We start from the raw sequence: 21,953 nt of genomic DNA, 5'->3' as shown, positions 1-21,953 counted from the left end.
TGGTAGATATCCACTCAGGGTGTAGACAGCTGGTAGATATCCACTCAGGTGTAGACAACTGGTAGATATCAACTCAAAGTGTAGACAGCTGGTAGATATCCACTCAGGGTGTAGACAGCTCGTAGATATCCACTCATGGTGTAGACAGCTTGTAGATATCCACTAAGGGTGTAGACAACTGGTAGATATCCACTCAGGGTGTAGAAAACTGGTAGATATCCACTCAGGGTGTAGACAGCTGGTAGATATCCACTCATTATGTAGACTGCTGGCAGATATCCACTCATTATGTAGACTGCTGGTAGATATCCACTCAGGGTGTAGACAGCTAGTAGATATCCACTTAGGGTGTAGACAGATGGTAGATACCCACTCAGGGTGTAGACAGCTGGTAGATATCCACTCAGGGTGTAGACAACTGGAAGATATCCACTCAGGGTGTAGACAACTGGTAGATATCCACTCAATGTGTAGACAGCTGGTAGATATCCACTCAGGGTGTAGACAGCTGGTAGATATCCACTCAGGGTGTAGACAACTGGAAGATATCCACCTAGAGTGTAGACAACTGGTAAATATCCATTCATGGTGTAAACAACTGTTGTATTTCCACTCAGGGTGTAGACAGCTGGTAGATATCCACTCAGGGTGTAGACAGCTGGTAGATACCCACTTAGGGTGTAGACAGATGGTAGATACCCACTCATGGTGTAGACAGCTGGTAGATATCCACTAATGGTGTAGACAGCTGGTAGATATCCACTTAGGGTGTTGACAGCTGGTAATATCCACTCAAGGTGTAGACAGCTGGTAGATTTCCTCTCAGGGCGAAGACAGCTGGTAGATATCCACTCAGGGCGAAGACAGCTAGTAGATACCCACTCATTGTGTAGACAGCTGGTAGATATCCACTCATGGTGTAGACAGCTGGTAGATATCCACTTATGGTGTAGACAGCTAGTAGATATCCACTCATGTTGTAAACAACTTATGTATATTCACTCAGGGTGTAGACTGCTGGTAGATATCCACTCAGGGTGTAGACAGCTGTTAGATATCCACTCGTGGTGTAAACAGCTGATAGATATCCACTCATGGCGTAGACAGCTAGTAGATATCCACTCAGGGTGTAGACTGCTGGTAGATATCCACTCAGGGTGTAGACAGCTGTTAGATATCCACTCATGGTGTAAACAGCTGATAGATATCCACTCATGGTGTAGACAGCTGGTATATATCCACTCAGGGTGTAGACAGCTGGTAGATATCCACTCAGGGTGTAGACAGCTGGTAGATATCCACTCAGGGCGAAGACAGCTATATATAATTAGATATCCACTCAGGTTGTAGACAACTGGTAGATATCCACTTTCTGTGTAGACAACTGGTAGATATCAACTATGGGTGTAGACAGCTGATAGATATCCACTAGATAGCAGCTGCACCTGGGGTTGTTGTAGGGAGTGATAACATTTTTAGCCCACCATTAAATCGCCCTGCGTCCGTGGTCCGTCCGTCCGTAAACAATTCTTGTTATCGCTATTTCTCAGAAAGTACGGAAGGGATCTTTCTGAAATTTCATATGTAGGTTCCCCTTGGTCTGTAGTTATGCATATTGCATTTTGGGACCAATCGGAATACAACATGGCCGACAGGCAGCCATCTTGGATTTTGAAAATTGAAGTTTGTTATCGCTATTTCTCAGAAAGAACTGAAGGGATCTTTCTGAAATTTCATATGTAGGTACCCCTTGGTCCCTAGTTATAATATTGCATTTTGGAACCAATCTGAAAGCAACATGGCCGACAGGCAGTCATCTTGGATTTTGACAATTGAAGTTTGTTATTGCTATTTCTCAGAAATAACTGAAGGGATCTTTCTGAAATTGCATATGTAGGTTCCCCTTGGTCTGTAGTTATGCATATTGCATTTTGGGACCAATTGGAAAACAACATGGCCGACAGGCAGCCATCTTGGTGTTTGACCATTGAAGTTTGTTATCGCTATTTCTCGGAAAGTACTGAAGGGATCTTTCTAAAATTTAATTAGTAGGTACCCCTTGGTCCCTAGTTATAATATTGCATTTTGGAACCAATCTGAAAACAACATGGCCAACAGGCAGCCATCTTGGATTTTGACAATTGAAGTTTGTTATTGCTATTTTACAGAAGGTACTGAAGGGATCTTTCTAGAATTTCATAAGTAGGTAACCCTTGGTCCCTAGTTATGATTTTGCATTTTGGAACCAATCTGAAAACAACATGGCCAACATGCAGCCATTATCGCTTAATCTCAAATTTCCTATATAAGTTCCCCTTGTTTGAAAAGTACTGGAGGGATGTTTCTCAATTTACACAGATTAGTAAGAGAAAGGGAAAAATAGAGAGAAGATCAATCTGACATGGAACCTATAAAGATCATTCAATGGTGGGCGCCAAGATCCCTTTGGGATCTCTTGTTTTAATTCTGGCGTGGAAGCAGAGCGCACTTAATTACCAACACCATTAGTTTCTGGATACTGACAAAATAATTCTGCCATAATTTAGATATCAAACCCCAATAACCTACTAGTCTTAAATCGCTATTCCATCTTGTCAGTTCTGTCCATCAAATTTGTGGCTAAATATCTTGGTGATTTCCTTTGGATCAGAGTATATTTTAATCAAACTGCTTTCATCAAATGACTCTATTTCACATGGACAATGTGATGTTTTCTACATTTAAGTTTGATTCTTCCAAAAACCATTCTATTTGTCGTTTTTTCATTTTCATTTTATATTTTTCCAAATTACTCCCAACAGTTTGTGTGTGCTAATAGAAAACACACATATACAGGAAAGTAAATACATTTCTGTGAACTAGTGTACAGATGTGTTCATCTTGTCTCTTGTGAGTCAAACTTTACAAGTTTTTAGCCTCTTGTAAACAAATATTTAAAACTGCTTTGATTTAGTCCTGTATGAACAAGTAAATACAATGGTTTTGTTTTAGCCCTTGTGAACAAGTATTTACAGCTGTTTGATCTAGTCCTTGTGAACAGGTGTGTACAACTTTTTTGTTTTAGCCCTTGAGAACAAGTGTTTTGATAGAAAACAGAGATCATCATTTATTTTGTAAGTAAATATCTTGGGTCTTTATTTGATACTTTTTCATAACTATACATATCTCATTTATGAAAATATGATATATATATTTTATACCAACCAATAGATGATGTCTGACTAATCGATAAAAAGGTCTATATAACATGATATGGGTATGGACATAAACACATTCTAAGTTAAACAAGTTATACTAGTAGCATTTATACATATCATGATGCAATATGGAATGGATGCTATAGTTTCTCTAGTGCCTCAGCTGAATCTCTCTCACACACAACATTATAATGCCTCATACAAATCAGGAAATGAAAGAAACAATACATCACATGATTTTACAGTTCAGATCTAAGACTGGATGGACTCTAGTTATCCAAATTAATATTATTGCATACAATGTCAGCTTCAATCTACCAACACAGTGCTGTCAGTCCCCACACATTACCCAGCAGCCCACACATCACCCAGCATTCCACAAACATTACTCCACATCCACCTACTAAATACCCAGCATGCACCTTCCTATACACATCATCCTTGCTTTCTATCACACAAACACATCCTTACCCGACCCTTTTACAAATGCCTGAGGAATCATAGCACTCTGTAGGTAAATTTTACTTCCATATGGAATCAATGTACAAATTATATCAATAAAATACACCTTAAAGATAAATAATTAATGCATATTTTCACAATTGAAATATCAAACAATTTGTGTTACAGTATACATGTACAGAACAACCCTCATACCCCAGGTTATGGGAGTCTCAACAATTGTTTGTTGAAACATATCAAATATGTCAACATTTTCTAATTCAACAAATAAATCAATATCATAATTCAACCAAAAAGTAAATATACTTTAATATCTGTAAGCCACCCCTTGAACTTGTCAGTAGAGTGTTTCATATGTTACATATGTTTCATTTTAAAATCACTTAATATTAATTACTAAAGCATATTAATAAAATTAAAAAAAAAACAAATCTGAGTTCTCTTTAACTCCAGTTATATGCTTATAATTATAGAAAATTGAAGAGTATTCATGAAATGGGGAACATACAGGGAACAGTGATTAGCTGTCCTGTGGAAACTGGACAAGAACTTGTACAGGAAACCATGATTGACTGTCCTGGTGATCATGGGACCATAGGCCAGTTTCATCAACGTTCCTTTACTGAAGAAATTTAAATTTTCAATAGGAAATCATTACAGAATCTAAGGGAGGTTCTTTGATGAAGATGTTTTCGTTAAATTTTGTAATGCTTTCCTATGAAAAAAATGAAGTTAAGGAACTCTGATGAAACTTTGACCAGATGTCCTGGTGAAACCGAGATGAAAGTTTGTACAGGAAACTATGATTGAGTTGTATGTTTGTTCTATGGCTAATGGTAATAGTCGTGCATAGATAATACAATATGAGAGACATATAACATTCAACATCTTACAATATTTTAGTATGAAGCTGTACATAATGCTGTATATGATACAGGGGAGACAACCCTTGGTGTGTTAATGTCATCCAATAAATGGTCTACAGTTTTCCTGTAAGAGCAGAAAATACCGCCTCATCACTCCACAAAAGTTACAGTTCCTGTTCCACAATGGTCGACTACAGATACAGAACCACAACAACCATGAGAAATACTGACCAGAATCATACATACTTACAGTACTACAAACATTTAACAAAGATAATTCATATTATCATCACTTTTGATTGGACTAGATGTAAAATGTGCTGATCCACACTCTCCGGTTATTGTTTGTAGTTGTCTACTGGTCAGTACACATTAGTTATAGGGTAAGCCTCTGGAATGACTACAGTGTGCATCACAATCAAGTCAATCTGCTCTCAATCAAGTACCTTCCTCCTGTTCAGTGTAGTTTACACACATTTTTCTCTCCGATTCTGATTAACTTGTTTCTCTCAAACAATACAGATTTAATTTCATAAAACATGATGTTATTTTCATTTGCTCCTTTTTTATACTTTTGATTTAAATAAGATGAGTCAATGGGTGTATATAACATGGAGAGAATGATGGACATTCAAGTTTGTTGTAATCAATATCAATATAATGTATTTAGGTACCTACATATAAGTACACCGCAGGTACATACATATATACACAGAGTTTATATTTATATATACCTGTATAGATTGAACAGGTACAGTGTACTCCAGGTAAATAAATTGCCACAGGTACACACACAGGTAAAGTATCAACACCTATCTATTTCACTATGTTCTCTACAACATCAAATGTCTTAAAATTTTGCTCATAATGTGCAACTAAAATCCAATAAATATATCACCCTGAGCCAGTTTACATTATTGTTACGATATCTTATATACAGATCTTCATGCATTTTCATACAATTATGTCATCTGTTTACAACTCATTCATTCATTCAAGCACAGCCAAGTCACACATTCTTCACTCACACATAACATGTCTTTTTGAAGTTGTTATGATATCCAATAACCAAATGCCAGAGATAAACTGGCCTGGCTAATGTTAAGAGCTGGTGTGATCTCCTTGTTGCAATTTGAAAAAGCATTTCAGAAAATGTTCAGGAAGTGTTGATGAGCTCTTACTGAGGACATTTGCTGATTCAAAGCTCCCACAGATAAAACTTCTTGTTAAAAAGATCTCCAACAAGAAGAACTTCCTGTCTATGAGCTCCCAAAGATAGAACTTCCTGTTTATGAGCTCCCATAGATAGAACTTCCTGTCTATGAGCTCCCATAGATAGAACTTCCTGTTTATGAGCTCCCAAAGATAGAACTTCCTGTCTATGAGCTCCCATAGATAGAACTTCCTGTTTATGAGCTCCCAAAGATAGAACTTCCTGTCTATGAGCTCCCATAGATAGAACTTCCTGTTTATGAGCTCCCATAGATAGAACTTTTGTTTATGAGCTCCCAAAGATAGAACTTCCTGTCTATGAGCTCCCATAGATAGAACTTCCTGTTTATGAGCTCCCAAAGATAGAACTTCCTGTTTATGAGCTCCCAAAGATAGAACTTCCTGTTTATGAGGTCAACAGGTAGATCGTTCTGTTTTAAAGTCTACCAAAGAGAGAATTTCCAGTTATAAGGTCTCCCACAGATAGAACTTCCCACCTGAAAGAACTTTCTATTAAAGATATCCACCAAAGACAGAACTTTTCTGTTTAAACCCCTCCAGAGATAAAAGGGGCTAAGAGGTCCTATAAGTAGAATCCACTGATAAGAGCTACTACAGATATAAAACTAATCGTTTAGTCACTAACCTGAAGGAAGCAATGTTGAGACATAGGTAAAAAGATCCTATATATGGTTTGTTCTTCATTGTAAGCATGTTGTTAGGCAGCTTGACTGAGATACAAATTAGGCAGAATCTCTCACCCAGTCATTTACTTTCTGTATTAATACATCCACCCATACATACTTCTGTATCTAACAAAACGAGCCATACATCATAAAATATATTTATACACGATACACACACCAGGTCATACATATATGTCACTCTCTCACACAAAATATATAAAATATATCTATATATATATATTGCACTATACTATTATGAGAATGTGACCACTTATTTCCTGTGTATTGCCCACACCATTAAGATCGCATGCACAAGCAAACATAATAGTTGCATTATTTAAAATCTGTAGATAGCCCTCTTCGGTGCATTACCCATGGGCTTACTGCTACATAATAAAGTACAAACTATAACTAGCAGGGAAATCCTCGCTGTGTGTTTAGTTCTCACAGTGGAGACCTATATTGCTTTGACAAGTGAACAGTGTATATAAACGTATTTCTAGATGCACAAGTTCTAGCAGAGACATATATATCACATACATCTCTGGTACTAGTGACTTGTTTTTGTTAATGCTCAGGTAAATGTACCATTCATATATCATACATAAACAGCAATAAATGTTGGCACCTGTATGGTAGTACACCAGGGAAACACAGAAAGTTAACATGAGTATCGAAAGTTTTTTAAAAACGTTTTTTGGAAAACCTTCTTTCAGATAGCCTGCAGAAGGCAGTTTTTAATGTTTTAAATCATATAGCTTGTGGGTAATACACAGGAAATTACGGTAGGTCTTCATCCTCAGGTGTGGGATGCATCAAATACAATCCCCAAATGTTATGGAAACACATCAACTTTTGTCAAGTTGCTCAGAGCTACATCATTAAAAACACACATGCATGTACATAGTACATTATACATACTGGTAATATATCCATTTAAAGAAACTTATTTCTATATATAATATATATATCTATAAAGTAATGTCTGTTTTGATCAAAATACAAGTAGAATGATATCCAAGTGTTTTCCCTCATTGCATTTTTCCACTGTGGCTCCAATAGCCTATGGTCACCAGTCTTTAAAATGCTGACACTTCTAAATATTATTTTGGAAATATGGAAATAAAAATCAAAAAGCTCTTTTCAGTTCATTCAATTTCTGTAAAGTATACTTTGAAATTAAAAGTATAAAGACATAAATTGCAAACAATTGCCAATTTTGCTTGTTTTGATAAAATATAAACAAATACAGGTATCACATATAAACTTTCCAATATAAAACAAGCTAATAAAAATAGCAATAAACACTTTGATCTGAATACACACTTTTGACATATTTTTTGTGAAAAATCAGAGCATCATAACTAGCTTTTCAAATATGAAATTTAGGTGGGAATTAAAATACAAAACAAATGCATATCTTAAATTGTTGAAAAATAATATCAATATAGTTTATATCACAATCCGACTTTTAATGTAACAGAAACCAGTAATATATTGCACTGGTATGTTATATGGGAAAATGCTCACAATAGTACAACATGTGTAAAAATGGCAAGGACAAATATAGAAGTACATAGCAGAATTCTAATTCCATGAATACATATAGGCTTGGAAGTTAGGGTTAAGGTACAAATAGTTATAAAAGTGAGAGATATCTAAAGATGACAATGATAGAAAGTTAACTAATGTGAGCTGAGGCTCTATGTATAATCTAACACAGCACCCTGTGTACATACTCATGTAGAACCTCTCCGCCGAAGATATAATCTATCATTCATCATATCCATTGATGCCTTTAAAAAAAATTCTACTACAATATGAATAATCTTTTGGGATGAAATACTGGGTAAATACATTATAACGTTACTATATAAATAACTTGACATGTAATGCTCCACTTCAGTAGGGTCCTACAATCAACTTACATGAAAAATGGTGTTTAGCTTCAATATTGTATTTTTTATATACATAACCCAAATCTAGGGAGAATTTTTGTCATTTTAGAAGAATAATCACAGGAACAAATGTTACAATAGTCTTGTAGCATTTTCGATAGTACTGTATTTTTTTTTTTTAATTCTCACCTCCTTTACACAACTGATGTGTAGCTATATAGCCAATAGTAACTCTTTAACAGGCATGGGAACCAATATCTGACAGATACTGAGATTTGACACGTGTAGGATAATCAATATATGACATTTGACACATGTAAGGACAAACAATATGTAACAGATGACACATGCAAGGACAAACAATATGTAACAGATGACACATCCAAGGACAAATAATATGTAATAGATGACACATGTAAGGACAAACAATATGTAACAGATGACACATCCAAGGACAAATAATATGTAACAGATGACACATCCAAGGACAAACAATATGTAACAGATGACACATGTAAGGACAAACAATATGTAACAGATGACACATGCAAGGACAAACAATATGTAATAGATGACACATCCAAGGACAAATAATATGTAATAGATGACACATGCAAGGACAAACAATATGTAATAGATGACACATCCAAGGACAAACAATATTAACACTGACACATACAAGATAAACAATATGTGACATTTGACACATACAGGATAAACGATATGTGACATTTGACACATACAGGATAAACAATATGTGACATTTGACACATACAATAACAATATGTGACATTTGACACATACAGGATAAACAATATGTGACATTTGACACATACAGGATAAACGATATGTGACATTTGACACATACAGGATAAACGATATGTGACATTTGACACATACAGGATAAACAATATGTGACATTTGACACATACAGGATAAACAATATGTGACATTTGACACATACAGGATAAACATTATGTGACATTTGACACATACAGGATAAACAATATGTGACATTTGACACATACAATAACAATGTGACATTTGACACATACAGGATAACATTATGTGACATCCGACACATACAGGATAAACAATATGTGACATATGACACATACAGGATAAACGATATGTGACATTTGACAAATACAGGATAAACAATATGTGACATTTGACACATACGATAACATTATGTGACATCCACCACATACAGGATAAACAATATGTGACATTTGACACATACAGGATAAACAATATGTGACATATGACACATACAATAACAATGTGACATTTGACACATACAATAACATTATGTGACATCTGACACATACGATAACATTATGTGACATTTGACATACAAGAACAACCCAATCTTTCTTACGACAGCATAACACAATACAGAAGAATTTTTCCATTTTCATACAAAAATAGAAGAAAAATTTGTAGAAAGATACAACAAAGCATATCTGAATATAAGAGTTCCCATTCATCCAGAACTGGAATTAAGTATAAAACTACGAGTACTTTTATCTCAACGAATATCGTCAAATTCCTTGTAACATGATTACATCAAGCACCAACTGTCATAAATGGTCTCCTTTCATAGGTAACATCACTTGAGTGTGAAATTCTTAATAAGTGAAACATAACAACAAGTAAAAGATAGTTTATCTCCAAGTCTGAAGAGGAATCCTAGGTACTGAATGTAGGCAATGTCAGACAAATTTCTTCTCACCTATAGCTACACTTCTGAAGAAAAATTGTATTTGTTATGAAACCAATATTGGAAACTAAAACATGAAAAAAAAAGGGAAACGATTTGGCTGGCATACAAAATCACAAATACTGATGTAAAAATAGAGTATATTCCACATAATATTTGTCGAACATGTCAACGAGAACTTTCTCTGAACAAAAGACACTGGCATCTAAAACTTTAGGAAGAAATGTATGATAAAATATTGGCAGGATTCATCTAAAGAGGTGAAACTGTTACCACTGTAGTCTTGGCAGAACATAAAACATATTTTGATTTTCAAAACCAGATAGAATACCATCTGTTGTTATATATATCAGAAAGATTGTATTCAATAACAAAACCAGATAGAACACCATCTGTTGTTATATATATCAGAAAGATTGTATTCAATAACAAAAAGAGGTATTTATATTAGAGGGAACAAAAACATAAAATGTCTAAAAACTCAACAAAGTTAAAAAAAAAAAAAAAAAAGCAAAAACTTTCACTGTCATGCAATGCCGATGGTTTCTTTCAGTGGCTTTTGGCTGATATTTCTATCATTAGAGTTATGCCCCCTTCCACTGGAGATTTTTGGTGGAATCATATGCTGTGTTGCTATGAGTTCGGGCGAGTATCTGTCCAGTACACCCTGCCTAAAGGGAATCCCATGTGATATAGCATGAGTCCAGGAAGCATTTGTAATCCCTGTCAGGTCACCAATATTTTGTGGCACACTCCGATGATTGTCGACAGAGGCAGCCACACCCGGGTAGCCGGTGAAGGCCAACTGATGCGTCCAAGTCAAAACTTTCACTATGCCAACTGAATGGCCGATTAGAGTGTGATGACACCATAGTGCTACTAGGGTAACATGAAGAGAGTCGCCTAGGGTCAAGGTCATTAGACAACCTGTGTGAGATTCGAGAATCTGTTGACTGTATTGTAGATGCATCGTAGGAGCCACTTAAATTTCCATTCTGACTATTTGCACCCATCAAGGTTTTGTCCTTGCACAGCGCCATCATTAGTGGTATTGCAAACATATTTTGACCCAGTATTTTCTCCTTCAGTTCTGGATGTAACGTTTCCTTTTTCTTGTTTCCAGATCTCTGTTTCTGTGGAAGACTCTCTGACAAGGAAGTATCTGGAGAAGACTGGAAGAAAAATAGGTATCAAATAAATGTAAATGATAGTTTCAGTTAGTTGGTGTAAATCATCATAGAGGTTAATCAAGAAGCTATTCAAGGTTTAGAAAACAAAAAAAGAAATAAAAACACTTACTAAAAGTTATGACTATGTAACTTTATATATATATTACTTTGTTTGAGGATCAGAACTATCTAGATTTTTAAAGGCCAATGCATACCTCTAGTTCATCATCCAGATTTGTTTCCATGTAGCGCCTTTGTTCTCCAGGTGGTTGGGACACCTGAAGGTCATGACCTAAATTTAACACAGCACTTGTCTCTAGTACAGGAGAAACATCTGCTAAGTTACCATGACTTGAAGAGTCAGCAAACATTGGTGGAGGTGCAAAAAGTTCATGTGCTTGAAGTGTCATCTCACTACCCTCTACATAGGCACCACCAGAATCTACATTACGATTCGTGGGGATGAAATTGGACCTTTGTACTCTGTGTGGAAGGCCAGCCTCCATTCCAGACTGTTGATAGGGGGCTGCTAGATTTACATTGCCAGAAAACATGTCCATCATTTGGTCACTTAGACCAGAGTCCAGCTGAAGATGGGGCAGCTGGCTGTCACTAGTGTGTATCTGGAGCTGACCGAGAGTGCCTTTAAAGCTGTCAGCCCGACTCGTGCTACGGCTGACTGGCTGTGAGTAGGAGATGCGCTCAGGCGGCGGGGCCCCACAACTAGATGTTGGTGTGTGGGCCATGTATAAGGGTACTGTCCTAGGGCTGAACTGTGGGGGATGAACATGTTGCTGAGACATTCTGCGGTACACCTCACCCCCAGAAGGAGCATAGTCCATATCTGATTGATGTCCACTTAAAGGAAAAGCCCCTACGGATGACGACCCTGGTGACCTCTTGTCTGTTCCATGTTTGGATGAAGGTGAAAGCTGTTGAGGACGGGGTATGGATGGGGAATGATCCCCAGGCTTAGCCCCACCTGGTCGCCCCACTGATGAAGATTTGTACAATTCAGCAGGTCTCATCTCTAACACAGGACTTCCATTCTTGTTTGATTTGTAGTCTGGAAAGAAACAGAAATACAGAAAATGTATAAAATACATATGCACCCTACTTAGTCCGTTATGTGAAAGGTACAGGTTAAAGAAACGAAGACCTTTCCAAGTGGTGTAGTATAACTGAAAGTGAATTCACCGATACACTTTGATGATCCAAGCTATATGCAGAAGATAATTAAGTGTTACAAACGGACATACAGGGTAAACACCTAATGTCTGTTTGGTGGTAAAACAATGCCACTGATTTTGTGAAGTGGAGGGTAAAATTACTTAAGACATATTTATGTAGACTTACTTGGCAGAGTGGATACGGCCACACCATCACGTGGCACCACAGAGTACTTGGAGCGGGATTGACTAGGAGGTGTCAGTCGGCTCAGCGGTCTCGGGGGACAGTCTATCAGTATCTCCCTTGATGGATCTGTAGAGGATACACCTGGCCTTGTTATTCATGTAATCAGGTAATGGAATTTACAAACAATTTAATTGATTTAATACAATTTCAAGTATCCAACTTATAAGCTTTTCAGTTGCAATGGTACTACGATTATAATTTTTTTTTTTACAAATTTGATCTGGTGACCTATCATTTGGTCCTTACAATAATTTAAAGAGAAACAGAGAAAAGTATTACCATCCTCCCCCTCAAAACTGATGGTCATCTTATCACTGGCGATACCGGACGTGGTGTTGGAGCTGGCATCACTGATGACAGAGTAGCGTGGGTTGGTACTCGACGACTTGCTGGCAGGAGATAGACTCCCCCGAAACGAACCTCCATTGGCCATGTAGTCCTTTGTGTCACTGTATATGTACGCCTCATTGTACCGCTTTTTGTCTGCAGCAGAGTCAATAGGATCAATAACAGAAATACTTCAACATATAGACACAAATAGATATACATAAAGACTTAGATCTCCAGGGAAACAACAATAAATCAGGATTACCCATGTCTATAATAAGGATATTAAAGAGCTCCATAAATGACGAGTACAGACCACAAACTATCCTCTGTGATATTAGCCAACTCATGTAGATAAAAGTTCAAGAATAACCAAAATGGCATTTAAATCAAGCAATCATAGCAAATGTTGATATACATGGGTGGTAAACCTACTGAGGGAATGATATAAGGAGGAAATTACTTACCTTCTGCATCAAGGTGTTGTATCTCCATAAGTTTGGACTGAATGGCCATCTGGAACATGTGTGTAGTGCGACAGATGTACAGTAAGTACTTGGAGGTATTATCACAGTCAGTGTAGTAGGTAAACTTCCGCCCTGCAGGGTTACCCACCGATCGTACCTCAAACTTCTTTTTCTGTAACATAACAGATTTAATAGATATTTATATAGTATCAACAATCACCTGAAAGTGAGTTTCATTACAAACGATTTAACATCTTGAGTACTAACCAAACATTTTTTTAACTGTTTTCTGATACCTAAACATAAGGATTGAAATAACAAGTCATTCAAAGATAGTGTATACTACAGTGTACCCTCGACCTATCGCCACCCGAATCTACCGCCACCCTTGCATACTGCCCACTACACCCCTAGAACGGATTTCCCTTCTATATAATTCCCTCGTTAAGTTCGCCACCCTCGCATACCGCCATCCGCCACGTTCATAACAAAACAAACGTCCCAAATCCCTATATATTACCCTCGACGATATCGCCATCTTGGTCCGTTTTTTCTGTGATCGAGGAACTCTTTAGTGTTCTATTTATAGAATCAGGGTATTTCCTTTTTCACAGGTAACTTAGTTATACGCTTGAATGAGTTTCTATCGGTCAGGTAGATATATGTATCGATGTTTATATATGTGACATCTACACTCAGGTATGGTTTGATTTGTAATAAAGCATGACTGGTACCTGCTCAATAAGTGTTCTTATTTATGGTATTAATTATTTGGCTTCGTCAGTCGAGATGGAAACTACGAGACGAAAGCGTGTTCTTCGTGATCATGGCCAGAAGGGTACGAAATGTACGGTCAATACCATGGTGTCTTATATGTTAACTCATTGTGTATTTAATAAAACGTTGGTACCACATTATCTTTTACTGTTGTAATTTTCATGATTCGATACTAACGCCACCCTCGTTATACCGCCATAATTGACACGGACGAAATGTGGCGATATAACGAGGGTAGACTGTACATTGTAACAGTAATGTTGTATTCTGGCTTTCATTGTCTAAAGAAACAAAATTAAAAAAAGATTTTGGAGTCCATGGACTACAAAAACATTACTAATATTCTGAAAACAATGGGTCTATTGGGGTGTCCATTATGTAATATATCTAAAACTCTGTCAGCAACAGAACTGACCTTTTATTAATCATTTTAAGTGGTAATCAATTATCAAACTTACATCAAAATATAATTTCCCTATGTCCGGCCATAGGAAAGTAGAAATCAAGTCTTTCAAATGACCTTCAAGTTCCTGAAACAAACAAAAAATAATTTATTCCTCCAACATCTGTTTACACCTTTTCTCCTGTAATTTATGTGGACTATGCTCACATCAATATACACATTAGAACAGTGATATAAGTCATTGTGAATAGATTCCCTGCTTCATAATCATGGTCAAATAATCTCCAATCAAAATTCTTAAAACTATATCGGTTCAAGTTCCTCGAAACTTTAGTTCATTATACAACAATACCGGAACTAGTTATATCAACTAATAGTAAATATTCTTACTGGTCCAGATGGAAGCACACAAGGTGTCTAACTGTAAAAGGAAACCAGAGTACCCAGTACCTTTAAAATGCCTTACCTCATAAATCTCTATACCCCGCTGCACAAATGCCGAGCCAGGCATTCCATCGTTTGTCTGTTTTCCTTTTGCGCAGGCGGTAAAAGTGGAGATTGTGAGCTGCAGGAGACAAAGATGCCTCTTTGATAAATCGTAGTTTGGCTTCTGACTTGGTCAGATTTTGCAGATCTTGGTGTATAAGTGGAGTATTTTTTTGTATGTAGGAACCGCCTCTCTGCTGTATCATCTAAAATTAAATTTACATAGACATTATTATATCTTTGTCAAATAAAGTATGTTTTATATACAGACAAGAATTACACTACACTAATAAAACAAAAACCCTTCACTTGATAGCATGGAAGCACCCCGTTATACTAAATAGACATGTGTAAACATTTATACAGAGCAAAATATGACATTTCTACCCACAAAAAATCACTCTTTTTGAAAAGTGAGAATAAAATACATTTAATACATTTGTACCAGTGAAATATCAAAAATTATTCATTATATAAGTGATATTTTTCACTAGTGAAAAATATGACTTTTTCTGATTTGACCAATCAAAAGACTGCTTACAATCGATAATAGGAGAACTTTAAAGCTGACCCAGTAGATTTTGCTATTAAAATGTAATAAACAGAATATCTAACAGTATCTTCAGTAATAGCAAATATATTTCACTCATGTGGCTAATATTTTGATATTTTTCACTTGTACTGCACATTCGTGAAAATATCAGCCTCACTCGTGAAATGTTTTTGGTATTATTGAAGACACTGTTAGATATCCTCTATTTATATCTTTTATGACAATGCAACATACCCAAGCAGGGAAGTATTCTCTGGGGTCAAAATATCCGTCGCCATGTCTGTCTGGGTGGTAATTTCCAAAGTCCGCCTGCAGAGCAAAGGATGCGATCTGGAAACACTTTTCCTCTGTACAAACATGGTCATAGTGGAGGATATTCTCTCTCAGCTGTAGGTAGTACAGGTGTCTTGTCACGTTTTCCCTACACAAATGTAGAAGAAATATATCAATAAAATCAGAAACACTTCTATTTCATCAGTCTTAAGTTAACAAATCCAACTGATAATTTTAGACACATTATGAATTATTATAAACTTTGAGAAGCACAATTTACAAAGAATTTCTGTTTCTTAAATACCTGGTACATTCTGCTTTGACAGGATGACCTGGTCAACATAAAACTGGACTTACCTCAACAGGACGACCTGGTCAACATAAAACTGGACTTACCTCAACAGGACGACCTGGTCAACATAAAACTGGACTTACCTCAACAGGACGACCTGGTCAATATAAAACTGGACTTACCTCAACAGGACGACCTGGTCAACATAAAACTGGACTTTGAAGTACACAGTAAACACAGGCTGGCCCACTGCATCAAAACCCTGTAATTTAATACAGTTTCTATAATCTCTGTACATGTCTACCTTTGAAATGTCCATTATAATTATGCTAATTACTCTCGTGTGTGTAGCAATGTGTTCGTGTATGCATGTCACTGTATCACACAATATATGCATGTCTTTTAAAATCCTCCACCAAATTAACCCCTGTACATAAAATACAATCACTCCAACTGGCCCGTAACATTCCAACCGGCCCGTAACATACTTATCACCCAAATTCTATAATACATGTACTCCTATATACAGTAATTAAATGGTGGTTATTTTCTGGATTCATTGACTTTGAACACCATGGATTATTTTGAGGCAGAGGCTTGTTGTAGTAGCTGGTGGCTACCTCACTGAACAATATTTGGGAGGTATATATGTGGCATGGTATCCAGAGCAACTGAGGAAAATTATTTTTTCCCAATGACACAAACACAGGATGGTCCATGATTTCAGCTTCCATAAAAATACAAACCTTTGATACATTCTTCAACTGAAGTTATAATGAGTAACCGAAGGGAGACACCAGTATTGTGTATTGGTGTATAATACTCTAGAAGGTGACAATTAGCCAGGTAAGAATGTTCCTGATTATGAGTACTTTAATATGAAGCAAGCCATACAATAACAGAATAACAAATCTGACCATTACTATTTACCAACCAGGATAATTCACACTAATACACCTACATATGTAGGACATCAAACACTTCAAACAGAATGACTTTTAATATACTGGAAATTATTGGTATATAATAGCTACCTCTCCGTGACCCGACTTCCATGCCTTTGGTGCTTGCTTGTGAATCTTTTCTTCCAGAGTGACAAATTGGTATTCACCATCTAATTAATAAGTAAAGAGAAGCAAAACAGATATAAATGAAATTCCTTGAACCTGGGCATGCATAATAAATGTAAAATACCTAAAATTTCAATAGAAAAAAAGCTTTATCTGCAATAGTGCATGAAATTACCATAAAGAGTATTTAATATTTATCAGTTCTGGTTCCCCATTAATCACGACAAACAGATCTGCTCCCTATCATCAATAGTCCACTTAAGGAGAGGGAGAACACATTTTTCGAATTATACACATACCAAAGATTCACAAATAATTATCAATTTAATCTTTTCATCCAGCTGCCGTCAATTTATTATAGAAGAAATGTGCTAAACTGTTTTTTTTTAATTTACATTGTATTTTGTTTTGTGCATGATTTGTATAGAAGTTCCAGAATGACAAATTGACAAATGGTGGTACGTACATAAATGTATTTAAAATTCATGATACTCCATTCTATGTTCAAAGGCAGTTTACCCTCAAACTCTATTGATATCAAATCTATTTGTGAATAACAACTTGTAACCAAGTGATCAGGAAGATTGTATTTCTTTCTTTAATATATGTAATAATGGTATTATATTTGATATATATTGATATTATAGGAGCAATTTAGACCTGCTACTGAATATTCCATGTCTAAATGGGTAGAGAATACTTGATGGACATTGTTTTTATTCTAACAAAACAAACATGTATCCCAGGAATGATTCAGAGAGCATTCATCTGTCATGTTAGTAGAGGCAGACAGTGATACCTGGATCCTTCTGTAGATACACTTCCCATAAAAACATCTCACCGACATTCTGAGCTAGCATACAAAGTGTTTCCCACACTCATTACAATTCTTCGCAAAAAATCATTTTCTTGCAACCTGGAATATGCGAGGATCATGACGAGTTAATTAAAACCAGCTTATGCACAGACATAATAAACAACGATACCTTTCTTCTGCGCCAGTCCAAAGTACTCGGTCTCGCGCAGATTCAGGTGGCCCGTCACTTGATTGAACACATCCTGGAATTTTGATTTTACCTGAAATAGAGAAAATAGGACTATTTGTATTATCTTAAACCTATTTAATTTTTGTTGGCTCTCCAGGCAATATAAGACTGCCGCAATCAAGTTCCTATAACAAGGAGATCTTATATACTCTATATACTGTAGCAAACTGTATAATAGACTCAATATGAAGAAATAAAAATGTAAAATGCCCATGAATTAAGGTAAAAAAAACATTAGTTTTTATTCTTTTATCAATTTTACTGTTTTCACATGTACATGTAACACAACATGAGGCCATGTAGTAGCTTGACAAGGACTGTCAAGGACTAACAATGTTAATATCAGTTTAAGACCTGTACAGATCTGACACAGATTGTCTCTGAGTCAATAAAATTAAACAAACCAATAAATATGAAAACACAAAAAATCAATGATATCATTCAATATATCATTCAATATGGGGAAGCCTTTTTTCCCAATCTTTAAAAGATTTACATTTGAAATGTTGCAGTTTGGTTAGCCAAATACCCTTCATCATAATCTTTAAATGGTGATATTACTAAAGATTACTAAACTGTTATTTCTTCATTTTATCTAGAACATATTCTATCTCTGAATTAAAACTGTTGACAATGACTTTAAGAGGTCATATACTTGTTAGTATTTGTTTTCTAACCACAAGTTACAGTTTGCCCCACTACAAATCAGTGGTGATACATGAACATGTGATTCCTATTAACCGCATATTTGTGTGAAGGATTTAATTATGACCCGACATAGTGTTATTATTGAGATCTCTCCCTGAGCCTGAACCATCTGTTGTTGGTAAATTACACAATCTCCTTATATCATTTACAACAATTATAAATGTCCTCGACTTAGAGATCATGTGGCGTGTTCAAAAGGTACTGTAGGGTTCATTGTATACTTCCATTACATACATCTGATTGTCAAAATGAACTTATCACTACATGAATTAAATATACTAAAGATTTATACACAGTTAAACCTGTTATAAAGGACACCTTTATATAAAGGACACTTGTCTATAAAGGATAGACTCATCGGACCTACTCCTTCCAATTTACTATATAATTAGCCTCTGTATAAAGGACACCTGTCTATAAATGACACTTTTGATCTGTCCCTTTGGTGTCCTTTATAGACAGGTTTGACTGTATATGCAATTATAGAATAAAGGAATGGTAACAGATCTAGAGCTTCTCACTATGTGTGAGAGGGAGTATTATTATCTTTAATTAGGCGAGACACACAGGTGCTTATTTAGCTGTAATCTTATTCTAGTACAGAAATCACTGTGTTACATTTAATTGCACAAAAGTCAAAAGACATTTTGTCCTTTGACATTGTGAATGCACAGTTTCTGCAATTTTATGACATTTAATAATGAGCTAAAATCAGAGTATGTACACTTAATTACAGTAATCTTTGGCCATTTAAGGTAATAAAGAAAACAAACATAAGGATGGGCACAAGGAATATGTTAACAGAACATTCTAGTATTATTCATGAAAAAATATTCTTATTATGCTTCAGTTAGGTTGAATGATTTTCAAATTCTACACTCAGCTTATGCACTCGTGAAAAATATCAAAGTATTCGCCCCACTTGTAAAATATAACTGTTATTCATCCAGAAAGCATATACACTTACTTCCAAATATTTAAACTCTGAACTCCTTTTATATAGTTGAAATGAATGTAGGACATTTAACCTTATTTATTGAATGTGCCACAGTCCAGTTCACATTCATACTCATTCTATTTACTATAGTAATTTGTATTTTTGAAATGAAAACAAAATAACTTGTATTCGTTCAATTGCAAAAAAAACATCAGCTTATATTTGCTGTATGATTCCGATTTAATTACCTTACAATTTTGTCATTCATGTCTCACTAACAGGATTGGTGTAGAGAATGTTGATACACGTACAGGTATACACAGAATGGTAATGAACATACCAAAATCTTTACAAACTGTGTTAACTTCTTATTGACCTACTATCTCTGTACAAACTAAGTGACTGCTTGACAAAAAACATGCATAATAAGTATTTAACTATGTAAGTAAGTTTAAATTCTATCAATTTTTCTTCTGTGATGATCATGACTTGTGGTGAAATTAAATGGTGACATTAAACTAAGATGAAGAAACTGAAACTTTAGGCATGTTTCTTGAATTATACAATATATATAGAAGTTAACAAGTGTCCAAATGTCAAATAATGAGTAAATCAAACTTGTTTATCAATTTCAAATGATTCTCTCCTTTTGTTAGATCCTCTACAGAGCTACAGCCAGCTCACGTTAAGCCAGTAACCCCATTTCAACGGTAAGAAGCATTTTTTTTTTTGGAAAACCATAAAACTTGACTGAAGAAATGCAGAGAAAAGACATTTAACACAAAGTTTCATTTTGCTTTATGTTTTACTGTAGTGTTTTGTCAAGAATGACTAGATTGAGAAGTTTCTGCCTCCTCTCAGTAATCAGTTCAGGAGGTGTAAAGGTCTACTTCAAACTGTGCAGGTGTTGAAACTGACTTGTAGCTTTCCTTTTCTCTCTGTTACCAAATAACATCTCTCCAACACTCAGACAGCAGGGAGGGGTCCCTGCCATTTTACTGCTCATAACATTTCTTGATTCACAGTCAGTGTTAATTTTACAGATTTTCAATTATTTCTAGTGTTTACAAGTACATGTGTACTCAAGTAAAAACAGAAGGCTTCTATCTTCGGAAGCTTTGAATGAGTCATCCAAATAACTCTCACTGTTACGGATACCTGTACATAGCATGGACTCTCACTGATACAGACCCATGTTCATAGGATGATGGGGATTGGTGTTAGTTATACTCTCACTGATACAGACCCATGTTCATAGGATGATGGGGATTGGTGTTAGTTATACTCTCACTGATACAGATACCTGTACATAGGATGATGGGGATTGGTGTTAGTTATATACTCTCACTGATATAGACACCTTACATAGGATGATGGGGATTGGTGTTAGTTATACTCTCACTGATACAGATACCTGTACATAGGATGATGGGGATTGGTGTTAGTTATACTCTCACTGATATAGACACCTTACATAGGATGATGGGGATTGGTGTTAGTTATACTCTCACTGATATAGACACCTTACATAGGATGATGGGGATTGGTGTTAGTTATACTCTCACTGATATAGACACCTGTACATAGGATGATGGGGATTGGTGTTAGTTATACTCTCACTGATATAGACACCTTACATAGGATGATGGGGATTGGTGTTAGTTATACTCTCACTGATATAGATACCTGTACATAGGATGATGGGGATTGGTGTTAGTTATACTCTCACTGATACAGATACCTGTACATAGGATGATGGGGATTGGTGTTAGTTATACTCTCACTGATATATAGACACCTGTACATAGGATGATGGGGATTGGTGTTAGTTATACTCTCACTGATATAGACACCTGTACATAGGATGATGGGGATTGGTGTTAGTTATACTCTCACTGATATAGACACCTTACATAGGATGATGGGGATTGGTGTTAGTTATACTCTCACTGATACAGATACCTGTACATAGGATGATGGGGATT

The 21,953-nt window shown here is 35.9% G+C and overlaps 1 protein-coding gene across 1 annotated transcript in view; it reads right to left on the bottom strand.

The window, feature by feature from the left end:
* Positions 1 to 3,105: 3,105 nt before the first annotated feature.
* The window catches only part of LOC117324167, a 31,637-nt gene continuing 12,789 nt past the window's right edge, over positions 3,106 to 21,953 (bottom strand). The window contains 13 exon segments of the mRNA XM_033879849.1: positions 3,106 to 10,841; positions 10,843 to 11,216; positions 11,429 to 12,279; positions 12,570 to 12,695; positions 12,909 to 13,112; positions 13,424 to 13,595; positions 14,659 to 14,730; positions 15,070 to 15,090; positions 15,092 to 15,295; positions 15,877 to 16,063; positions 16,390 to 16,469; positions 17,242 to 17,321; positions 18,264 to 18,354. Of these exon segments, the coding sequence (XP_033735740.1) occupies positions 10,571 to 10,841; positions 10,843 to 11,216; positions 11,429 to 12,279; positions 12,570 to 12,695; positions 12,909 to 13,112; positions 13,424 to 13,595; positions 14,659 to 14,730; positions 15,070 to 15,090; positions 15,092 to 15,295; positions 15,877 to 16,063; positions 16,390 to 16,469; positions 17,242 to 17,321; positions 18,264 to 18,354 (2,733 nt within the window). The 3' untranslated portion in view covers positions 3,106 to 10,570.

This window comes from Pecten maximus, chromosome 3, assembly GCF_902652985.1.
Source record: "Pecten maximus chromosome 3, xPecMax1.1, whole genome shotgun sequence".
Taxonomy (NCBI): Eukaryota; Metazoa; Mollusca; class Bivalvia; order Pectinida; family Pectinidae; genus Pecten; species Pecten maximus.
This window is presented reverse-complemented; position numbering and strand designations above follow the sequence as displayed.